Below are 20,095 nucleotides of genomic sequence, written 5' to 3'. Positions count from 1 at the left end.
TACAAGGTGTGCAAAATTGCCGTTAAAAAGTACAGAATAAAATATTACAATATTTCTAAATAAAGTATCCAAATCTGTTACATTCCTGATTCCTGAACTACTTACACCAAAACTAGAGATTGATGATCATTTGAATTTACTATGAGATTAATCATTGCTCAAAGTTTATTCACACTTAAAATTCTTTATCTCTTTACAATTATATTTTTAGCAGACAATTTTTCGATGAATATGAATCAATCTTGATATCTTATATTTAGAACACTCACAAACATTACACACCAACTATGTATGCCACAATTTGGTTAGAATATTTGTCCTTGAAATTTTAAATATTGTGTGCAAATTAAGATATAGACGTTCCATTAATCATTAGAATAGTATTCCTTTTTTCACTTTTTGATGCAAAAATTTTAATAATACTTTAATAATAAAAATTCTTGTGAATTTTTTTTATTGAAATCAAAGTCTTGTAAGACCATTTGATTTACCTTTTACATTGTGATTGAGATTTGAGTAAGAAATATTATACTTCTACAAGCTAGAAAAAATAGCTTGACATTTTGGAAGTTATTCATTCCTCCATTGTTGTTCAGAGGCTCCCAAATTCCTAAAACTACCCATTATTAGATAATCACTTCTGATAAGTTAAATTTTCGAAAGTATGAATTTGAATCCTTAAATTACTAGATTAACACATCCGATAACTATTCATACATAAGTCATGTTAGTTTTCACCATACTATTCTTCTTTAACACTCAACCTCAAATCCTTCACTTATTTTAATGTTTTTGTGTTCAAATACACCATTGATCCATCAACTGGTTCCGTCAACACAATTTTGTTCAAATAATGCAAAAGCGAGTTTAAATTACTTTGAATGTTTATAGTTAGTTATGGTTGAGTCTCCACCTGAATCCAAACACGTGCTTACATCTGATTTGAAAGATGATCTTACAGTTGAATTGAAACATGAACCTGCAGCTGAATTTTAACTTGAGTCTCTACTCGACTTGAAACCCAAAGAAAACAACTGATTTGAAATCAGATATTTCATAATCAGTGGTTAATGACATTGATACTGGGAAAAGCTCTACTACTGAAAATAAATATAGCTCCAGAGTTGATTTGATTGCTTGGTTTTGTCGTCAAACAGATAAGTTAGGATTTGTAGTGGTAAGAAGCAAGTGCAACAACGCTATATGGGAATCAGAGGCGTCTGTTGATGAGAAAGTGCAACAGATATGAGACATCTTCCAAAGTTATTATCATCTCACCACATGGAGATGAATGTGCTAGTTTCTATGTGCCACCTATCATCAAATGCAGATAACAAGTCAACGTCTATTAATTTGTAGCTTGTGTGTCCAAGACGAGTCAAATGTGATGATTTGGTTGGACTCCAAAATAAATCCATATTAGAATTTGGAACTGTTAACTAAATTATTTTTCTTCGTATGTTGACACATTTAAGAGGTTCATGTTCCTAAAAAATAATTGTTAATATTTGATGATTAAATAAATAAATAATTAATCAATAAATAAATAATTAAATTTAAATAAATTTAGAATTAAAATTTAAATATTTAACCCATAAATAGGTTACGACGTGGTCCTCAAAACGTGATAGCAATGACATATCAATGGGGTCTTCTAAAAATCCCTGAAATAAGTGGTGGTGGTGATAAAGGCAGCGACAGTGGTGCAGACATCTCGTTCGATATATCATCAGCACATGTCTGTGAGCGAAAACTTTTATCTCTAACCCATTGTCGTTTAATAGGAGATCTGACCTGAAACTCTCTACGAACAGTTCCATGATGGATCTCCCTACCATGTTGAAATTGAATAACTTCACCATCTCCTTCCATCTCAAAAAAAAAAAGCAATGTGTCAATGAACAATCAACCAATTTGTCAATAATATTTAAAGCAATTTATCATGAAATAATAAACCTTAACTACACCATTTAAGTTAATTTCACTCATTAAAGCAATTTATCAAACACTTGAAGCACGTTGACTTTGTCACATTTCTATATTTTCATGGAAGCATTTTGTCAAACACTTTACATAAAACAAGTATAACAACTTAAAAAAATAAATTCAATTTAAACAACAACAATTAATTGACATAACATCAACAACTTCAAGATTCATCCCCTAACTACCAATTAAAACAATAACATAAATTAATTATATCTCACTACAAACTAATTACAAATAAAAAATATAAATATAAACAATAAAATCAAAAATAGAAAAACAAAATTTTATCTTGTGGTAATTAATAATTGACGAATTAAAATGTGATGTTTTTAATGTGAATTTGAGAGATAAAATGTGAATTGAGTAGGATTTGAGAGAATTATAAGTTTAGAGAGTTTTTGACTTGAAAATATAGTGAATGAGAGAAAAATGGTGTTTTGCCCTTATTAAGGTACCTATGAGTTTCACACTTTTGGTTACCCGATAAAATTAATGAACCAGATTGTGGGATACGCTAAAGGATATTTTGGGTGACTTGTGAGAACAATGGATGAGACGAGCAATTTCTTGATATTTTTATATATTTTGAGGCCCTTTGTTCCAGTCTAGACCACAACCCAGTTATTTTAGAAGGGTGCAAAGCCTATTAAAATTATGAGGTACGCTAAGGTTCGTGCGTGTCCCATGATCTTAGATTATCAAAGTCGTGTAACATATCCAAATGAGTACTTCAACTCTACTGATTAACTAAAACTATTCAACGCTATCATATTCATTACTCTTCGGCATCACTTCAATCTTATCTCGGACCACCTTTAAATTTTATGCCATATAATTATTTTTCTATAATTTTTTTACCTTAAAAACAGAATTTATGTAGTCGTTCATTGTAAATATCTTAAACTTTAAAGTTTAATGCAGTAAATAATTTTTAAATGTGAATAAAATAGAGAAAAATTAGTGGAGAATTGAGATATAAAACTTAAAAATCCGTGAGAGATAAAAAAACTTATAAAATCACTTTCCAAGAATTAGGGTTTATTTGATTCACATTTCAAAAAATTTATTTTAATATTTTAAAATGTAAAAATTAAAAAATTTATTTGAATTACTTATTTTTAAAAACTATTTTTGTAAAATTATTTTTAATATTATACTTTTTAAAATTAAAAAAATAAAACAGATAAATAATTTTTTATTTATAATTTTTTTAACTCTCTAATAAAAAATTAATTTAAAAATTAAAATCATCAGACAAATTTCTTCTAAATTTTTTATTAAAAGTAATTTTATAAAATTTATTTATAAAATAATTTTTTTAAAATTAAAAAATAAAACACAATCAACCAAACCTTACTCTTTTGTTGTGTTATATCTCATTTAATAGACAATCTAACACAGCAAATTTTAATATTCTAACTAACTTGAGCAACAAATAAATAAATGCTACTTTTTCTCAAAGTGTGTCTACTTGTCGACATAAAAATGGAACTAAAAGCCGAAGAAAATGTTGTGGCCACAAAATTTTGTTAGAAGAAATTGAAAACCAAAAGAAAAGAAAAATATGTGGTGTAGAATGGTGTTTATCTCTTTCCAAATGTTAACAACTGTAACGTGTCGTGATTCGTATAGTTTGGCGGCAAGTGGCAATGACGTGGCGAAAAGCGTAAGGTAGAAAGCGATGCCCTTTAATCTTTCGTTCTTTTTGAATCTGATCCACAATTCTTCTACCCTTTTACTTTATCATCACTCCTTCAATTTTTTAAAGCGCACTAGATATTTAAACCCTTTTTCTCTTACACACAAATATCCTCCTTTTCTTTTATATAAAAATATCCCCTACTTTTATTTTATAAAAATATATATTAGATTAATTTGTATATCAGTGTCAAAATATTTAATAAATAATTATAATAAAAATTAAATTTTACTAATTTAAATATAAAATCAATATATATAAATTAAATTTAATATATTATTACTAAGAATGACAATAGCACCTCGTAATAATGAATTATTATTATACATTTATTTGATTGGAACGTTGCCCTACTTGTTTAGAGATGCACTGTGACGCTGTTTTGTAGCATCACTTGCCACTCGCTCATTGTTGAAGACACCTGTTTCTTTTTTATTTATCACCAATCAATATTAAAAATAAAAAATAAATTGTAATTGCAATAGAGATTTAACAAGACGAATAGAAAACTTATATGACTAATAACTGATCGAATCATGTTAGTTCAGTCGAAGGCTAATAAATATGATTGGAATTTAAATCTTATAAAATAAGAAGGTAATGTGTGAAAATTATAACCACTACTAATTGATTGTGTATATAATATTTATTTTTAATATAAGTTAGTTGTATTTTTCATTTTTTTCTCTGTAATAAATTTATTATTTTAGAAGAATCTAATTTTAATGATATAGATGTTTTTAACGATTTCACAAAAGGGATCTAAAATTACATAATTTATCTTCTCTAGTTAAATTACTTATCATTAATATATATATATATATATATATATATATATATATATATATATATATACAAAATAAACATAAGTGTAACACGAATATCTAATACCTCTACTTTTGTGTTTGATCCCGATTTCAAATGTAAGAAAAATAAAAAAATTCAAATATAAATTTATCAAAGTGGTATTTCTGTATCAAAGCAAAGGTGAATTTTAGATAGTACTCGCAGATATAGAATATGTTATCACGTTTAATTAAGTTGAAGTATGCATTTTTTTGGATATTAAATTTGTTAATTTTTATGATAAAATTAGTTCAATTTATTAAACTATCATTAATATAATAGTTAGTGAAATAATAATATTAATATAATAGTTATTAAACTATTATTAATACAACAAATAATAATATATTAACAACACAAGTATTAATATTTTATTAATAGTCTAAAATAAGGAATACTATGAAATAAATAAATATTTAAATATAACATAGTATAAAGATAATGCATTTATAATATAAAATTATTTTACACCATTATTTAATTATAATCATTTAATTTTGTATATTATATTAAACGATTTTTAAATTAAATATATTTATTGAATATTTTATCTATAACTATTTTATTAATTGTTGGTGTAGAATAATTTACACCGAAGATACACCTCCACCAAATCAAACACTTAATATATAAGAGAAAGAAGGAACGTATTTTCATATTGGTTATTATAAATTAAGAGAAAGAAGGAAGATATTTTCATATTGGTTTTTTTAGATCTACTGGGTCATTCTTGATGGTCGGACATCATATCTGAGGATTCAGACAAATTTGAGGAAAAATGTATTTAAAGCTAATAACAAGTGAAAGATAATAACATAAAATTCATTTGCCAGTAAAAGAAACATAAAACTCGTGAGTGGAAATAGAAAATTGATCATTGAACTAGGCCAACTAACAAGAAATTAGTAAGTTTATTTTTATGGATAAAATAGTAAATAGCTTTTTATTTAGTATATCATAACTAAGATTTGTTATTATTAGGTCCATGTTATAAAATAACATTTTCAACAAACATGAGTATATTATTGAACGGGAAAGATAAAAAGTACTTTGTATCTAGTCAAATTATATTTCTTAGAAATGTCGTAGTCGTCACCCTATGTAAGGTTGATTTTATCTCAAGATTTGCTGCACAAGTTGTATGCAATATATTATATTATATATGTAAGACAAGGCAACATACAAATATCCATTTATTGAAAATATAAGTAGTTCTTTTTTTTTCAATGTAATCTCCATTTTTTTTTATCTAAGTATCGAAAGGATATGAATCTTTTTTTGTTTTGTCCAAAAGATATGATTGTGATGGAATCGAAAATTTACATTCACATCTAATTAAAATGAATTTTTCTCGTCCAAATCGAAATGAGTTCGATAGATATCTACGGATGCTAGTTGTGTTATCATTCCTAAATCAATCCGATCTTATCTTATATATATATAGACTTATTCCATATTTATTCAAGTAGTTCAACTCGGTAGACCTAAAATATATTTTATGTAACATACAGTATCACATCTTTAACTAAATAGAGTTTTTTTAAAATTTTTTGACTTTATCCATTTAAAAAAAGTTGTATTTGACTAAAGCTCGACGTAAGCTAATCTTAAAACTCTATCGGTTGATCTCCCTCTTCCCATCCCCTAAAAAACATTGGTAATATTTTTCCACCAACTAGACTCTATATGTGACTTGCACAAGAGACCATACCCTTTTATACCATAATTTTTGGCAAAACTTTAAATTAGAGATTAGAACAATTGTTTTTCAAATGCCACCCCTATTTGCCTAAAAGAGTCTAATTAATATCCCTTAGCCTACACACAGCCAAACCTCATATCTTACACGAAAGACATACTTTCTTCCACTTTATATTCAATATGTATTTTGTGAGCTTCCTCGCCCTACCACATACAAAAAACAATTTAAAAAAAGAATCAACGTAAGAAATAACATTTAACAAAATTTTGAAAAAGAGCATAAAGTACATCAATAACACATACAAAAACAATTTTGAGAAGAAGATGGTAACAGTCCCTAACTAAACTACAACTCTTGTAAGATGAAAATCCCTTTGTAATTTACTCGATCAAAGGATATTCAAATGATAACCTCTAGAAATTATCACTAATACACAAATTCAAATATTTAAATGACGTTTGACCAACTTTACGGTTAAAAAACTGCTAAAAAATTATATTTTATAACTTTTTTTACTATTATGTGTTATTATTATTTAAAATACATAATTGATTATACCACGTATTTTTGGAGTAACACTCATTTTAAAATATTTGTTTCTCTTTTTTATACACATAGAAAAATAAAAAATGCGGATATTTATAGATATAAAAATATCCTTTATACTATATATATAATTTTACCAATGACCAATTCAAAACTCAAATTATATATACATCGACGCAAATATATATATGGTGCAAATTATTAAAAAAAAATTATCGACAACTTTGATATAAAAAAAAAAGACATAAACCACAAACAATTGCATTTATCTATACAGTAGCTGGGAAAATACTGGCCACGCATTAAGTTGGACGCGTTAGGCACAAAATTATCATTTCGATTGACACGTCTATTAGATTGAGTTCAAGTATGGAATATTCTGGTCGATTATCTATAGAAGTGTTTCAATTTTATTGTAAAATTTTGATGAGGTTGATGGTTCTCTATAATACTTATTTAGAACATAAGTAGTTATTGGCGAATAATAAATCAAAAAATAAGATGATTATGATTTGTTGTTAGTAAGATTTGGGATTATGATAATTGTTTCATTCTAATTCAAGTTTTAAATCTATTATGTATATTCTCTGTGATTATTGATGAGTATTTGAATTACGGGAATGTTATTTACCGTAAACTTTAGAGTTGTTTCTTAAGTATGTCTTGAGACTTATGATTAGTTGGAATGGAATAACCTGAAATGTGTTGATAGGGTCCTTTGGACATGGCCCACCTTATTTGGTGTTGCTATTTGGCTTATTTGGAAGGATTGATTTTCTCACACTTGTACTCAGGGTTCCTTGCTCAAGTACAAAATTGGGTTAATATCATTGTTAAGTAATTTAGGATGTATGTATGGTTCGGGGAAAATAAAAATGTGCCTCATAATTTAGGTTGGGAACCTCCACTTTTAAAGTTAATGTTGATGGAGCTTATCAACATCTATCGAGAAGGTTAGCATATGATGGTAACTCCAAAACACTTAAGTAATATGATTTGTGGTATAGTTACGCAAAAAATCTGGTTATGAGACTGAAATCTAAAATTGAATTTAAATTCATTTTAAATATGTAGTTAAAATGGTATGGTTATAATCTGATTTATTTATCAACAAGTTGGATACATACCCATATTTTATATTTGGATTTGATTTTTTTCTCGATTTTTATCCACTTAACTCTCAAAAACTCTAAATCCCCAACATTCAAAAACGATTATGATTCTGTCATAATCCCATCGACCTTCCATATTTCTGCAGCGTTTTCCGACAATTTATTACTAACTTCATTGAGATATTACTAACTTCATTTAATCCATTATTTATTACTAACCAATCATATTATATGATAACTAGTTAATTAATTAAGATATTTAATATTTATTGAAGAAGACTAAAATATGGTAGACTAAATATTTTAAATATAATTTTTTTTAAATTATTGATTTTTAAAAGATGTTTTTTTTCTTTTCAAAATGTTATATTAATATGTTACGTTGAAAATGATATTGAGATTTAGATAGTGCTCAAACTTAACTTAATTATAAATGCTCAAGACAAAAAATAATATATTAAATCTATTAGATATTTTAATCACTAAATCTTGTGGTTGTGATGTCCATATCAGTCTTGGAAGCAAAATTTCAAGTGTTTATATTTTCTACGGTTTTATTATGATGCATAATTGTTAAATTTGATCGAAAAAACTTTCAAGTTGTATTTTCTATGGTTTTAATAATAAACAATTTATTGAACTAGTATGAATCGGAATCGGTGGTCTTAATTAATGAAATTAGTAATAAATCAATTTTAATCACAAGAGAAAACAATTGTATAGTTGATGTATGTTTTTAATTTAGCTTTCATCTTGTAAAAATAATTGATTTTTTTTAAATAACTGATTTTTAAATTGTGAATAAATAATTTTTTAAAAAATAAATATTAAAAAATAATTAAATTTTAATCAATTTTAAAAAAAATTTAAAAATTGAATTTTTTAAAACTGACTATTTAACCATAACCAATTTTAAATTAAATAATAAATTTAGTTATAAATTTAAATCTATATATTAATTTTAAAATGAATATGATTTAAGTTTTTTAAAAAATCAACTAAGCACAATTCTAATATTGTGGTATTGTCTTTTTTTCCACAGTATATATCCAACCTCTTAAAAAACAGGTCAACTTTCTTATCCATCTTTTTAATTGCAACACTTCTCTTGGTCACATTTTCAAAGAACCAAATAGCTGTATTAGTTTTTTTGTTAATAAAACGATTGTGTGTGCCTCTTTACGTTTATTTTTCATAGATGTTGTGTATTATTTATTTAATATTTCATTGTAGAAAGATTGTAGGGATCTTTACGTTTATATTTTTTTTAAAAGATTAAAAAAATACTTAAATGGTCACAATTTTAAATAAATAAAAGTTATTCAAACACACGTGAAAATTTTAAATGAAATGTTGACTCATATTTGTATGTTGAGATTATCTTACTTGAATGAATAAACTAATTTTGAGATAAATTATTTTTAAAAGATTTTTGTTGAGATAAATTACTATTAACTATCAAATAATATTTACGCTTTAATCAAATAAATGACATGCAACTCATTTATAATCGTTTAAGAATAAATTATTTAGATAACATTTTTTTTTGCCTTCGAGACTAAATTACAAACGAAAAGTAGGAATTGAATTATCCTAAGTTCTTATATTTTTTGAGTAAAAAAGATGTACTTTTATATCTTTTGGAGATAAAATTGAATTAAACAAATTTCTACATGGATTTTAAAGTATCTTAATTTATTTGAATGCGAGTAGCATTCCAACATTTTTGGCCGCGAGTATGCTCCGTTTCCCAAATTATCCAATAAATGAGCTGTCTTTTAGTTTTCACCCACCCAATTAAAAAGCGAAACAATTTTTTTTTATAAATAAAAATAAAAATAGATGAAACAGCCGAACGCCACGTGTTTAGGCGCACTTTCAATACGAGCCACAAGATCCCATCAAGTTCTCGACATTTCGCTCACCAAAGAAAAATGCGAAAAAGCGAAAAAAAAAAACAATTTTCTACGACAAAAACAAAATTCAACGTCCTACGTGTCAATATTTCCTTGATCCTTTTATTTTCCACCTTCAAAAAGTCTCTTTCCCACTTCGCTTTTTTATATCTATCTATCTTCACTTCCACTTTGTTATTCTTCTTCTTTTTCTAACCTCACAACGCTATTTTCTCTCTGTTATCACCTTACAAACCTTCTCATCCATTCTTTTCTTGTTGTTTAACCTTTTTTCCTCTTTTGGGTTTTGTTCAATTTTCCTTCTTGGAGTGAATAATAAGAAACTGTTGTTACTGTCTCTTTCTGTCTTGAGATTTGGATTTTGATGTTTTTTTTGGTAAACAAAGCCATGCAGTGGATTTGTGTCTGATTTTGGTCTTATAGTTGAGAGGAAGAAAAATATTTGATATTTTTTTTTGGTTTGAATTGTTTTTTGTTGTTGTTCTACTATTGAGGAAGTTTTAACAACCAACCTTAGCGTTGAAGAAAGTTTGGTTTTTTTGAGAGAGAGGAAAATATTTCATCAATGGATTCTGATTCCATGGCTATTCAGGTATGTGTTATGTAACTACAATTTTTTTTTTCTATGTCTTATTTATATATATATTATTTTATATTTTATTCTATACTTGATTTTGTGAGGGACCTGAGATTTTTATTTGGTTTTGATTGTATTTATGTATGTTGAAGGTTTTTTCTTCTGATTTGGGTTGGATATGTTTGGTCCTATTTTGTGAAAAGAGAATTAAAAAAGATGAAAAATAAAACTTTTTTTTGAAGCAAAAAAGAATGAAAAGATGAACCGTAAGAATTTGGATTATCTATGATGAGTGAAGTGTAAATTGAGAAAATTAAGAGTTATTATTTTAGTAAACTCATGATTTATTTTGATATATACGTAACATCTACTTTTGATTTGTTAATTATTGATAATAGTAGTGAATTGATCACTTTATAGGAAACAGATCCAAACCATAAATATAAAGGTTATGATTTGGTTTTTATTTTCACATACCAATTATGAATAGATTTTATAATTGGATTAATTTGAATATACCCTCTAAAAAAGTAATTTTTGAATGCTTCAGGTTAATTATTGCTAATTAGGTCTTGTAAATGATCTTATCATCATCAGTGGTGAAATTTTTGTATGTTGTTTTTTATCAAAGAAAAAAACTCATGTATTTCATCTTGTGGTGTGAATGGTTTCATTTGAGGGATGAAAGGGCTCTTTGGTAAATAAATAATTTCTTATTATGAATTTTAAGTCTACTTAACTTTACTACTATTAGATAATTTCCATTTTCTTCATGATTGTTGCATTAGATCTAATTTATATATTTAATGGATGCAGGGTCAAGAAGGAGTGCATTCTGTTGTACATGTGCAAAAATTAATTGATCAATTTTCATGTGGAGATGACTATGCCTTGAAGGTTCTCCCTTCAATCTTATGTGTTTGTGAAATATTTTATAAACTTTGATTTTTGTTACATCTATGTCAATGTCATGTTTTAATCAAATTTATGTATATATATTTCTATAGGTAAGGAAACCATATACTATCACTAAGCAAAGAGAGAGATGGACAGATGAAGAACATAAGAAGTTCCTTGAAGCTTTAAAGTTGTATGGCCGAGCATGGCGAAGAATCGAAGGTATTAATAATTTTGAATTTTTCATATCTTAGACAAAGTATATATGTCATAAAGATTGTTCTTGCAAATGAATGCAAATTAATTAATAAATCAGAAAATATGATCTAAGTTTTTGGATCCTTTATTTTCACCACAGAACATGTTGGCACAAAGACTGCTGTGCAGATTCGAAGTCATGCTCAGAAGTTTTTTTCTAAGGTTTATTGTTTAATTCCAATGTGAATCATCTATACACAATAAACCATATATTAACTGAAAAATTATGTTGATGACCCTAGGAGATGCTAAATGCAAACTTCCTTGAGGTCGAAACTTCGAAAGTTCGTCTTGAATTTACTCATAACTCTTTTATTTTGATTTTTTTCCGCAGATCAATCGAGATACTGACGGGAACACCACAACATTGGTGGAGTCTATTGAAATTCCACCGCCACGACCGAAAAGAAAGCCGATTCATCCTTACCCGCGTAAACTAGTAGAAATCCGGAAGAATGAAATCTCCAACTTGGAACAGCCACTGAGGTCTAATTCTATAGTGTCGTTAGATTTTGGTCAAGAAAACAAGTCTCCGAAATCGGTACTATCGTCAGTTGCTTTGGAAACACTTGGTTTCTCTGATTCTGATAGCCCGACCGGAAGTTTGTCCCCGGTTTCATCCATGAGTGCCGTCCATACCAGTAGCTTTCCACTTCTTGAGCGTAAATTATCGTTCGAGCAAGATATGCCTCCACAAATAGATGAACTGAATGACGGTTCAGCTCACGATGAACAACTTCTAGAGGTATTTATTAAATTCTAACCTATTTCATTTTCTTAACTACAATCAAGTTTTAAAAATTGGTTTGCAATCGTAATTATGGGCGCAACATAATTGCTTTTGATGTCTCTTTGAATACAATCATAACACTAAAATATTTGATGTCTCTGCTATCACAACATCGCGGTGTTTGATGTCTCTGCGATTGCAATCACAACACGGCCGTGATTGGAGTTGCATCAGCATATTTGACTGCGATTCTTTGCAATATCAAATGAGGTCACGCGAGTGCAACTTAAAATCTTGATTACATCATCGCCATGATAATATTTTTAAAATTTGCAATATGGTTTTATGTTCTTATGTTTTGATCTTTATATTGTCTAGAAACCGGAGCTTTTCTCTAAAGAACATGTATCCACCAAAGACGAAGCGGTAGATGAATCACCTGGTCGAACACTCAAACTTTTTGGAACAACTCTACTCGTAAAAGATACATGCAAACCTTCTTCTACATCAATGGAAGCATCCAATTCCAAACAAACAACTACCATGCATCTTCTGCAACAACCTCAGAGTGAATGTTCAGATATCAGTCACACAACCGTCGTTCCTTGGTGGACTATTTCCCGCAATTCAGCCTTCAAGCCACTACACAAAGAGCATGAGGAAAAACCTCTACATTCTAATCATGAAGAATGTGAAGATAAAGAAACTCAAAAGGAAGGATCTTGTGTTGGTTCTAACAACACTAGCTCAACCAATGATGGAGAAAGCAATGAAATATCAAATGATCAAGACAAAATTGATCATGTGAATTACCTTGTTGGCCACATTACACCAAGTGAAACAGTGAGACATAAAACATTTGGTAAAGGGTTTGTACCATATAAAAGGTGCATGGCAGAAAGAGAAAGACAGTGTTCAACAGTAACCGAAGAGAGGAGGGAACATCAACGAATTAGGCTTTCTTTGTAATGCAGTTTCCATTTTATAAATGTAAATTGAAATCATATAATGGAGCTGTCTTTTATCTTGCTGGATGACATGGTATGAGAAGAGAGAAATGGTAGCTGACATCTGACATTTCGGCTAGGACTGTTCATGGTTCGATTCAGGAAGGAAAGCCGAACCAAACCGAATAGTTAAAGTAGTTCGGTAAAACTGGACTGGTCTGAAGATTCGGTGCACAACAGGTTCTGTGTTTCCGGAATTTAGTTTACAAAATTGAACAGGTGCTAAATGCTTATGCCATGTCTAAGTGGCAGGGTTTTGTATTTCTAACATCTACTGTGAATTATCAATGTTTATGAATGGTTAATGTGAAGAAAGTGTTAAGTTACATATTGGGTAAGGCTTTAATTGTTCATAATATGTTCTGTATTAGTTGACAAACTTTGGAACCACCTTGATGTTAGCACAACTCCCAACTGCAATCGAGTTAGAAACCGAATAGCTCACACAACTTTCAAATGACCATTAAGTTGCGTATGAAAGAAACCACACATGGAACTTATACATTTTCCACTCCAATTTCGTTGCAACAAGCTCTATAAACATAACATAGGATTCAGCCCCATCAAAACCAATTCAAGCACAGAAAGAAAATCACATTTTTGGATTTCTCAAAAGCACGACCAATCCTCAACATATTAAAAATATAGACCTCAACATATTAAAAGTCTGTTTAGTAATTAAAATATATATATATATATATATATAATAAAATATTATGGTATTTTTGTAAGACAAACTTTTTATATTTTTATTATAAAAGATCTTTATTAAAAATTTGAACCATAATTTTTTTGTTCTCATTTTTGAATGTCCATGCTTATTCTTCTTTCTTAAAATCATTGTTATAAATTCGTTGACTATGTTTAATTCTTTTTTTACAATAGTTTTTTTATTATTTTATTTTGTTTATAATTGGTGTTCATATATATATATATATATATATATATATATATATCAAATCTGTTGCGAAAAGTATAAGAAATTGATCTTATGATTGTACGAGTTCAACAAAATTTACACTTTAACGGATAATAGGTCAAATTTTAATTTTTTTAATAATATATCTAACCTATTTAAGTAAATATCAACGAAATTTAACTTATTTTCATTCATAATGATAAATTACCGTAATTTTTTATATTTGGTAGCACAATAGAACCGTCAGAACTCTGATAATCGCTGTAATTTTCAAAAACTACAAATAGTAACTTTTATAAAATCTCGATAGTTCATTATAATTCTGACAAGTCTACCGTGATATCAAACATAATTTAAATTACATAAATTTTTTGCAATGTGATCTCACATTTTAAGTGATGCTATAACTACTAGGTCTGAACTAACTGCACTGCATTCTTTTGTAAAATTTAATTTACCCTAATTTAATTGAATCCACGTTAAAATCAAACATGATTGTTAGGCCATAGATCTTCTAATAATTCGATTTAAAGAGAGAACATTTATCTTTGAAAATCCAACTATAAAAAGTAGATATAGAGGATTAAAACACAAATATCTTCAACTATAAGCTCTTTCTGTCATCTAGACTTTACCCCATGTGAACTATGCCGACAGATAAACTTTATGTTTCAAAATTCAAACTGTGGTAATTCAAATCAATAGTGATCGTCAACAACAAAGAAACAAACAAAAATAATAGCAACAAAATAAAAGCAGATAGCACTATGTCCCATTGCAAATAATTAAAGTGCTCCATAACTATAATCCATCACTTTCACTTTCATTTTCTTTCTTTATTTTCTCACTTAATATTATTTTCCCTCATTTTCTTTCTTCATCTTCTTCATCCTTCATTAAAATGTCACTTCCTTCATTCTTCACAACATTAACAATCTTCCTCATTACACTAACATCAACAAAAAAAGTAACCTCTCATTATTCCTCTTCATCTTCTCAACAACCACCTTATCTCCAATCCTCACCTTCCTTCACCGAATGGCGATCTGCACGCGCGACCTACTACGCTGCCGCGGATCCACGCGACACAGTAGGCGGCGCGTGTGGCTACGGCGACCTAACGAAAGCCGGTTACGGCATGGCGACGGTAGGACTTAGTGAATCTTTGTTCGAAAGAGGTCAGATCTGTGGCGCGTGCTTTGAATTACGGTGTGTGGAGGATATGCGGTGGTGTTTACCTGGAACTTCGATTATTGTTACTGCGACTAATTTCTGTGCGCCGAACTATGGGTTTACGTCGGAGGGTGGTGGACATTGTAATCCTCCTAATAAGCATTTTGTTCTTCCTATTGATGCTTTTGAGAAGATTGCTATATGGAAAGCTGGTAACATGCCTCTTCAGTATCGTAGGTATGCTTTGTAACTAACTACTCTTGTGTTTCTTGCTTTGCATTTTGCAAATTGAAATGATTGTAGGTTATATTGAATTGAAATTGTGTTTGTTTTGATTAGTTTTTGGAGGAGTAAAACACTACATTGGGATGTAACTTTGTAGGACGCTCTTGCATAGATTTGTAAGATTATGAATATTTTAAAACATTACTCATATCGGTCCTTTAGATAGTAAATGGTGAAATATAGGTTGTTCAATATAGGGGCTACATTCCAAATTCGATACTAATGTTCCACATCAAATGGATAGTAAATTATTAAGGGATATTGAAAGAGTTTTAAGCAGAAAGTCCTGAATTCGGTCTCAGGAACTAACATAATTGCCAAATTTATGATAAGTTGTTAAATATAGAGACTTAATTGATAGTAAGTGAATATAGGAACTAATTTGACAGTTTGTTTGACAAAAGATGATGAGTAATTTTTGTAGAGAGAGATCTCAATTTGATGGTTTACTCAGATTCTGGAGAGTAGCTAATTCTAACATTTTAAATAATTGTTTGTCGATTGCTATGTAGCATTGACATTACTCATAGTATATTTTGAAGAATCAGAGAAGACTTTAAAAGAATCATAAATAAATTATAACTACTATCATTATATAATGTTTGAAGCTTTGAAATCTTGAATGCTAGTTCGCATTCTACAACATAAATCCAGCTTATAAAGTGAGAAGTGTTACTCTTTATAAACTATTATAGAGCTCTATCTTTTATCTATGTGGGACTTGGGTTTTTCCCAATAGCTTTCTCTTCGGAACTCTCTGCTCTCAAGAGCTGAAATTGTGAACGAAAGCTTTCTAAAAACAGTTAGCCTAAGTAGCAAAGAGATGGCAGGGACTTAATTGACCTAAAGAAAATTAAGATAGTAGTAAGTGTATTTATCTCAGAAGAGCTTATATAGAGTACAAACTCGTACTGCCATCTCTTCATACACTGTCATTGGTAAAAGATCTCTAGTAAATTCTTGTAGATAATGAGAAGGGAACAATATGCAATTTTGCTACTAAGTGGACTAGACGGACCGGGCTAGAACAACCGTTTAGGCCTGTGGACTAGACGGACCGGGCTAGAAAAGACCACAATATAACGGTTCAAAAAATTAGGCTTGCATCCTCACCATTTAAACCACTGGCTAACAGGCCAAGTAGCTAATAAAGGAACTTGTGGTAAGGTAAGAAGATATATACACCCCAACAGTCATTATTCTACACATTTACTCCTGAAAGTGACAAACAAACAAAATGTACTTAATGTAGTTAGAAACTTGATTTTCATTCTACTACTTATTTGAATGTTGTATTCTGTTTGGAGCAGGATAAAGTGCAGAAGGGAAGGTGGAATTCGATTTACAGTCACTGGTTCTGGTATCTTCGTTTCAGTGCTGATCAGCAATGTTGCTGGCCACGGAGACATCATTGCGGTGAAGGTTAAAGGCTCAAGAACAGGTTGGCTTCCAATGGGTCGGAATTGGGGTCAAAACTGGCATATAAGCGCATTACTGCAGAATCAACCTCTTTCATTTGAGGTTACTAGTAGCGATGGGAAAACAGTTACGTCTTACAACGTTGCTCCCAAGGATTGGAGTTTTGGACAAACATTTGAAGGCAAGCAATTTGATACTTAAAAAGCCTAATGAAGAAAACTTGTCTCGAGGGATCAGTCTCAATCCCTTTCCCATGCCCAAAAGTTTTTTTGCTCCAATATTATAGGTCTACTTACCGGTGGTGTTCTTTTTACATTTTAATTCTTTTGGTTTTGTAGAAGAAGACTATGTAGATAGCAAATGATTTGTTGGCTTGTAAGATTGTCAATGTGATGGTGTAACTTACCATCTATTATCTTATTAGGAGTTTATTGTATGAGAAAAATATATATATACCTTGTTGGTCAACAACAAAGAGGAATTACCATGTAAATGCTCGAGGCTTTTATTAGGATGTTTGATCCTACCAACTTCTTTTACAAGTTGTCTTAAATCTTACTACTACATCATCCAACACCCATCAAAGACTGCTGCTATTAGACTAATTGGGATTGAGATCCAAATTAATCCAACTGATAAAGGTTTATTTTGTTCATACTTCAAAATGCAAAAGTATCATACCTTGGTAAAAAAAATGACTGACCATTCTTTTTGAGTTTTGACAAAAAATAGTAATCAATCAGTAAGCATACATATCGATAGTGATTCAACATAATGAGATCATATTAGCATGATGTTTGACATCAAGCTACATAAAACATCCTTTTAGTGATTATATGATAACCCATTAATAAAGCAAACAATGTTTTCAAGATTGGTCTCAGCAATTAATTAATCTGCTCCACAATAACACATCATGAAAATGAACCCAAAAAACGAAACTAATAAGCAGTAATTACCATACATCAACATGCAACTACATTCAAGTTAGCCTAAAGGATATTCACATAAAGAAATTAGAAATGAATCCCAATTAAATTGTGGTTAAAAGCATGTATGAACTGTTTGTACAGAAATTTGAGTTTCCAACTTTGGGGACTAATACATGAGCTGTTAGCATACAGTGGAACAATATAAAAAGAAAGAAAAACAAAAGAATTTCAAATGTGATTTACTATAAAAATCACTCTAAAACTAATTGAATCTAAGTCCCTGAACCAACCTGGCAAAAATTTGCAAGCTATGATGGAAGAATAACTAATCAAAATCATTGCAGGTATCGTATCTGTGTATATATCCCACATCACAGAGGGATCCAATAACCAATGCTACATGACAGATGCTTGCTTCTGCGTTTGTTGACATCTCTCATTGCACATCAAACCAACCCTCTAAGGCGTAGCTTCTGGTTTAACGCACGTTGCAACTGCTTAACTTTTCGTTTCTAAACACATACATATTAGTAATTTAGTATATTTCAGAGCTTCTGATGAGATTCTATAAGCAATGCATTGAACATAACATGAAGTTCAGCTTCATAAACATCTGCATCATAATGCATTCCATCATCTGTACATTTGATTCCACAATTCAAACTCAATGACCCTATATCAAGTAGTCGAAACGGACCACCAAACTCCCTCAATATACCACTTTTCCGAACCTCTCTCGTATACTCACCTTGCACTACATCACTCATCTTCTCCCTCTTCTCCTTTGTATTCAACATTGAGTTTATCAAAGTTGGTATGCCTAGCCAAAACAAATGTGGAGATCTAACCGACGAAACAGAACCCACCACAGGTCCGTCGTTGCCGAATTTCGGCGGAACAGGCAACATCGATGTCACAGAATTTCTTAACAACCTCAACAAAACACCATAATCAGAAGCATTTGTAATGTGAAGCATGTGCCATAAACCAGAACCCATCACCAAAACATCTGGATACAAATGTTTATGCTTAAACTCCAAAACTAAATCAGTCAAATTAGAAGGATAAGGTGCCCAAATGAAATCCAATTTCAAACCCATCTCATCAACCACAATGTGATAATCACTATGCCTCTTAAACAAAAGACTCCTAACAGATTCAACACGTTCCGAATCCAAAACCAAACTCAACAAAGAAAGTGTAAAGATTCTAGCTTGTGAATCCCCTGCAACCATAACCCAAGACCCATTAAGCAAATCCATCACATCATTCTTTTTAAGCCTCTGAAACTCACATGAATCAGTATCACTAGATTTACTCCAAGACCAAAACTTTTCATAGTTCAAAGAATTGTTATTCAAAAAAGGGTCAAAAACCTTACTTGGCATAACCTCCCAAGCAATTTCATGAAGCAAAGAAACACATGAATCACGATCCTCAACAACAACAACATCATCATCATCAACAACAACAACAGAAGATGATTTAACAGATGTAATGAAATCAGAAACAGATGGAAAATAAGGAGTTAGATGAACACCAACTGCAAGAGTGATGAAAAGTGCACCACTAAAAAAGAGAACTTTGTTACGACTCAAATGCCAACCAGCCATACCCATAGGAACAAACAACACTATACATGCTGCAAATAACCCCAATTGAACTGCCCCTAACATTGTGTTAGAATTTTTTTTACCCCTTTCAAGACTCACATCAACACGAATCAAGATTTTTTTTTTAAGGTTTTGATGGAGTTGTGAAGGAAAAATCTGAGATCTGGAGAAAAAGAATTAAACTTTTTTGGACCCAGAAAAAAGGGTGAGAGTGAAAGTTGGTGGGCTGATTTATTATTGGATTGTGAATGAAGGTAAATTTTTTATTTTTATTTTGTTGTTGATGGGAACGTGATAACAAGAGAAGGAAAATTGAATTGAGGTTGAATTGAAAAATGAAAATGTGACAGAAAATTGTAAGAATGAAGAATCGAATGAATTGGAGTACAACACAACACAACGCTAAATCCAAATCAAAACCGGTAGCCAATGATTATCAGCGTTTTGTGTCATTTTGCATCATCTAACTTTTTCT

At 29.8% G+C, this 20,095-nt stretch overlaps 4 protein-coding genes across 5 annotated transcripts in view; 2 read left to right on the top strand and 2 right to left on the bottom strand.

Moving 5' to 3' along the window:
* LOC101490353 (isocitrate dehydrogenase [NADP], chloroplastic) overlaps positions 1–20,095 on the bottom strand; it is a 102,641-nt gene that overhangs the window by 37,054 nt on the left and 45,492 nt on the right. The gene's annotated exons all lie outside the window — the stretch shown is intronic.
* Positions 9,981–13,605, top strand: LOC101488702 (protein REVEILLE 1). Of its 2 annotated transcripts, XM_004490725.4 has the most exons (6): positions 9,981–10,402; positions 11,204–11,284; positions 11,395–11,506; positions 11,643–11,704; positions 11,877–12,287; positions 12,651–13,605. In XM_004490725.4, the coding sequence occupies exons 1-6, from the start codon at positions 10,376–10,378 to the stop codon at positions 13,239–13,241; spliced, it is 1,284 nt and encodes a 427-aa protein (XP_004490782.1). In that variant the 5' UTR covers positions 9,981–10,375; the 3' UTR covers positions 13,242–13,605. The 2 variants fall into 2 exon arrangements, with proteins under 2 accessions (XP_004490782.1, XP_004490783.1); XM_004490726.4 differs by lacking the exon at positions 11,643–11,704.
* On the top strand, positions 14,981–17,617 carry LOC101488377 (expansin-A13). The gene is made up of 2 exons (XM_004490724.4): positions 14,981–15,608; positions 16,967–17,617. Exons 1-2 carry the CDS (start codon positions 15,100–15,102, stop codon positions 17,274–17,276), a joined length of 819 nt encoding a protein of 272 aa, XP_004490781.1. The 5' UTR covers positions 14,981–15,099; the 3' UTR covers positions 17,277–17,617.
* LOC101515622 (protein ALTERED XYLOGLUCAN 9) lies at positions 18,092–19,816 on the bottom strand. The gene has a single exon (XM_012713037.3). The coding sequence runs from the start codon at positions 19,681–19,683 to the stop codon at positions 18,553–18,555; it is 1,131 nt and encodes a 376-aa protein (XP_012568491.1). The 5' UTR covers positions 19,684–19,816; the 3' UTR covers positions 18,092–18,552.

This window comes from Cicer arietinum, chromosome 2 (assembly GCF_000331145.2).
Source record: "Cicer arietinum cultivar CDC Frontier isolate Library 1 chromosome 2, Cicar.CDCFrontier_v2.0, whole genome shotgun sequence".
Classification (NCBI taxonomy): domain Eukaryota; kingdom Viridiplantae; phylum Streptophyta; class Magnoliopsida; order Fabales; family Fabaceae; genus Cicer; species Cicer arietinum.
Note: the sequence above shows the minus strand (reverse complement) of the source record. Positions and strands in the feature narration are given on the sequence as shown.

Bases quoted from the DNA above. Each gene is read 5' to 3' on its own strand.
- LOC101488702 (XM_004490725.4), top strand. From the start codon at position 10,376: ATGGATTCTGATTCCATGGCTATTCAG. The intron at 10,403-11,203 runs GTATGTGTTATG...TAATGGATGCAG, and splicing joins CTGATTCCATGGCTATTCAG to GGTCAAGAAGGAGTGCATTC. The intron at 11,285-11,394 runs GTTCTCCCTTCA...ATATTTCTATAG, and splicing joins GAGATGACTATGCCTTGAAG to GTAAGGAAACCATATACTAT.
- LOC101515622 (XM_012713037.3), bottom strand. From the start codon at position 19,683: ATGTTAGGGGCAGTTCAATTGGGGTTATTTGCAGCATGTATAGTGTTG.
- LOC101488377 (XM_004490724.4), top strand. From the start codon at position 15,100: ATGTCACTTCCTTCATTCTTCACAACATTAACAATCTTCCTCATTACA. The intron at 15,609-16,966 runs GTATGCTTTGTA...TGTTTGGAGCAG, and splicing joins ATGCCTCTTCAGTATCGTAG to GATAAAGTGCAGAAGGGAAG.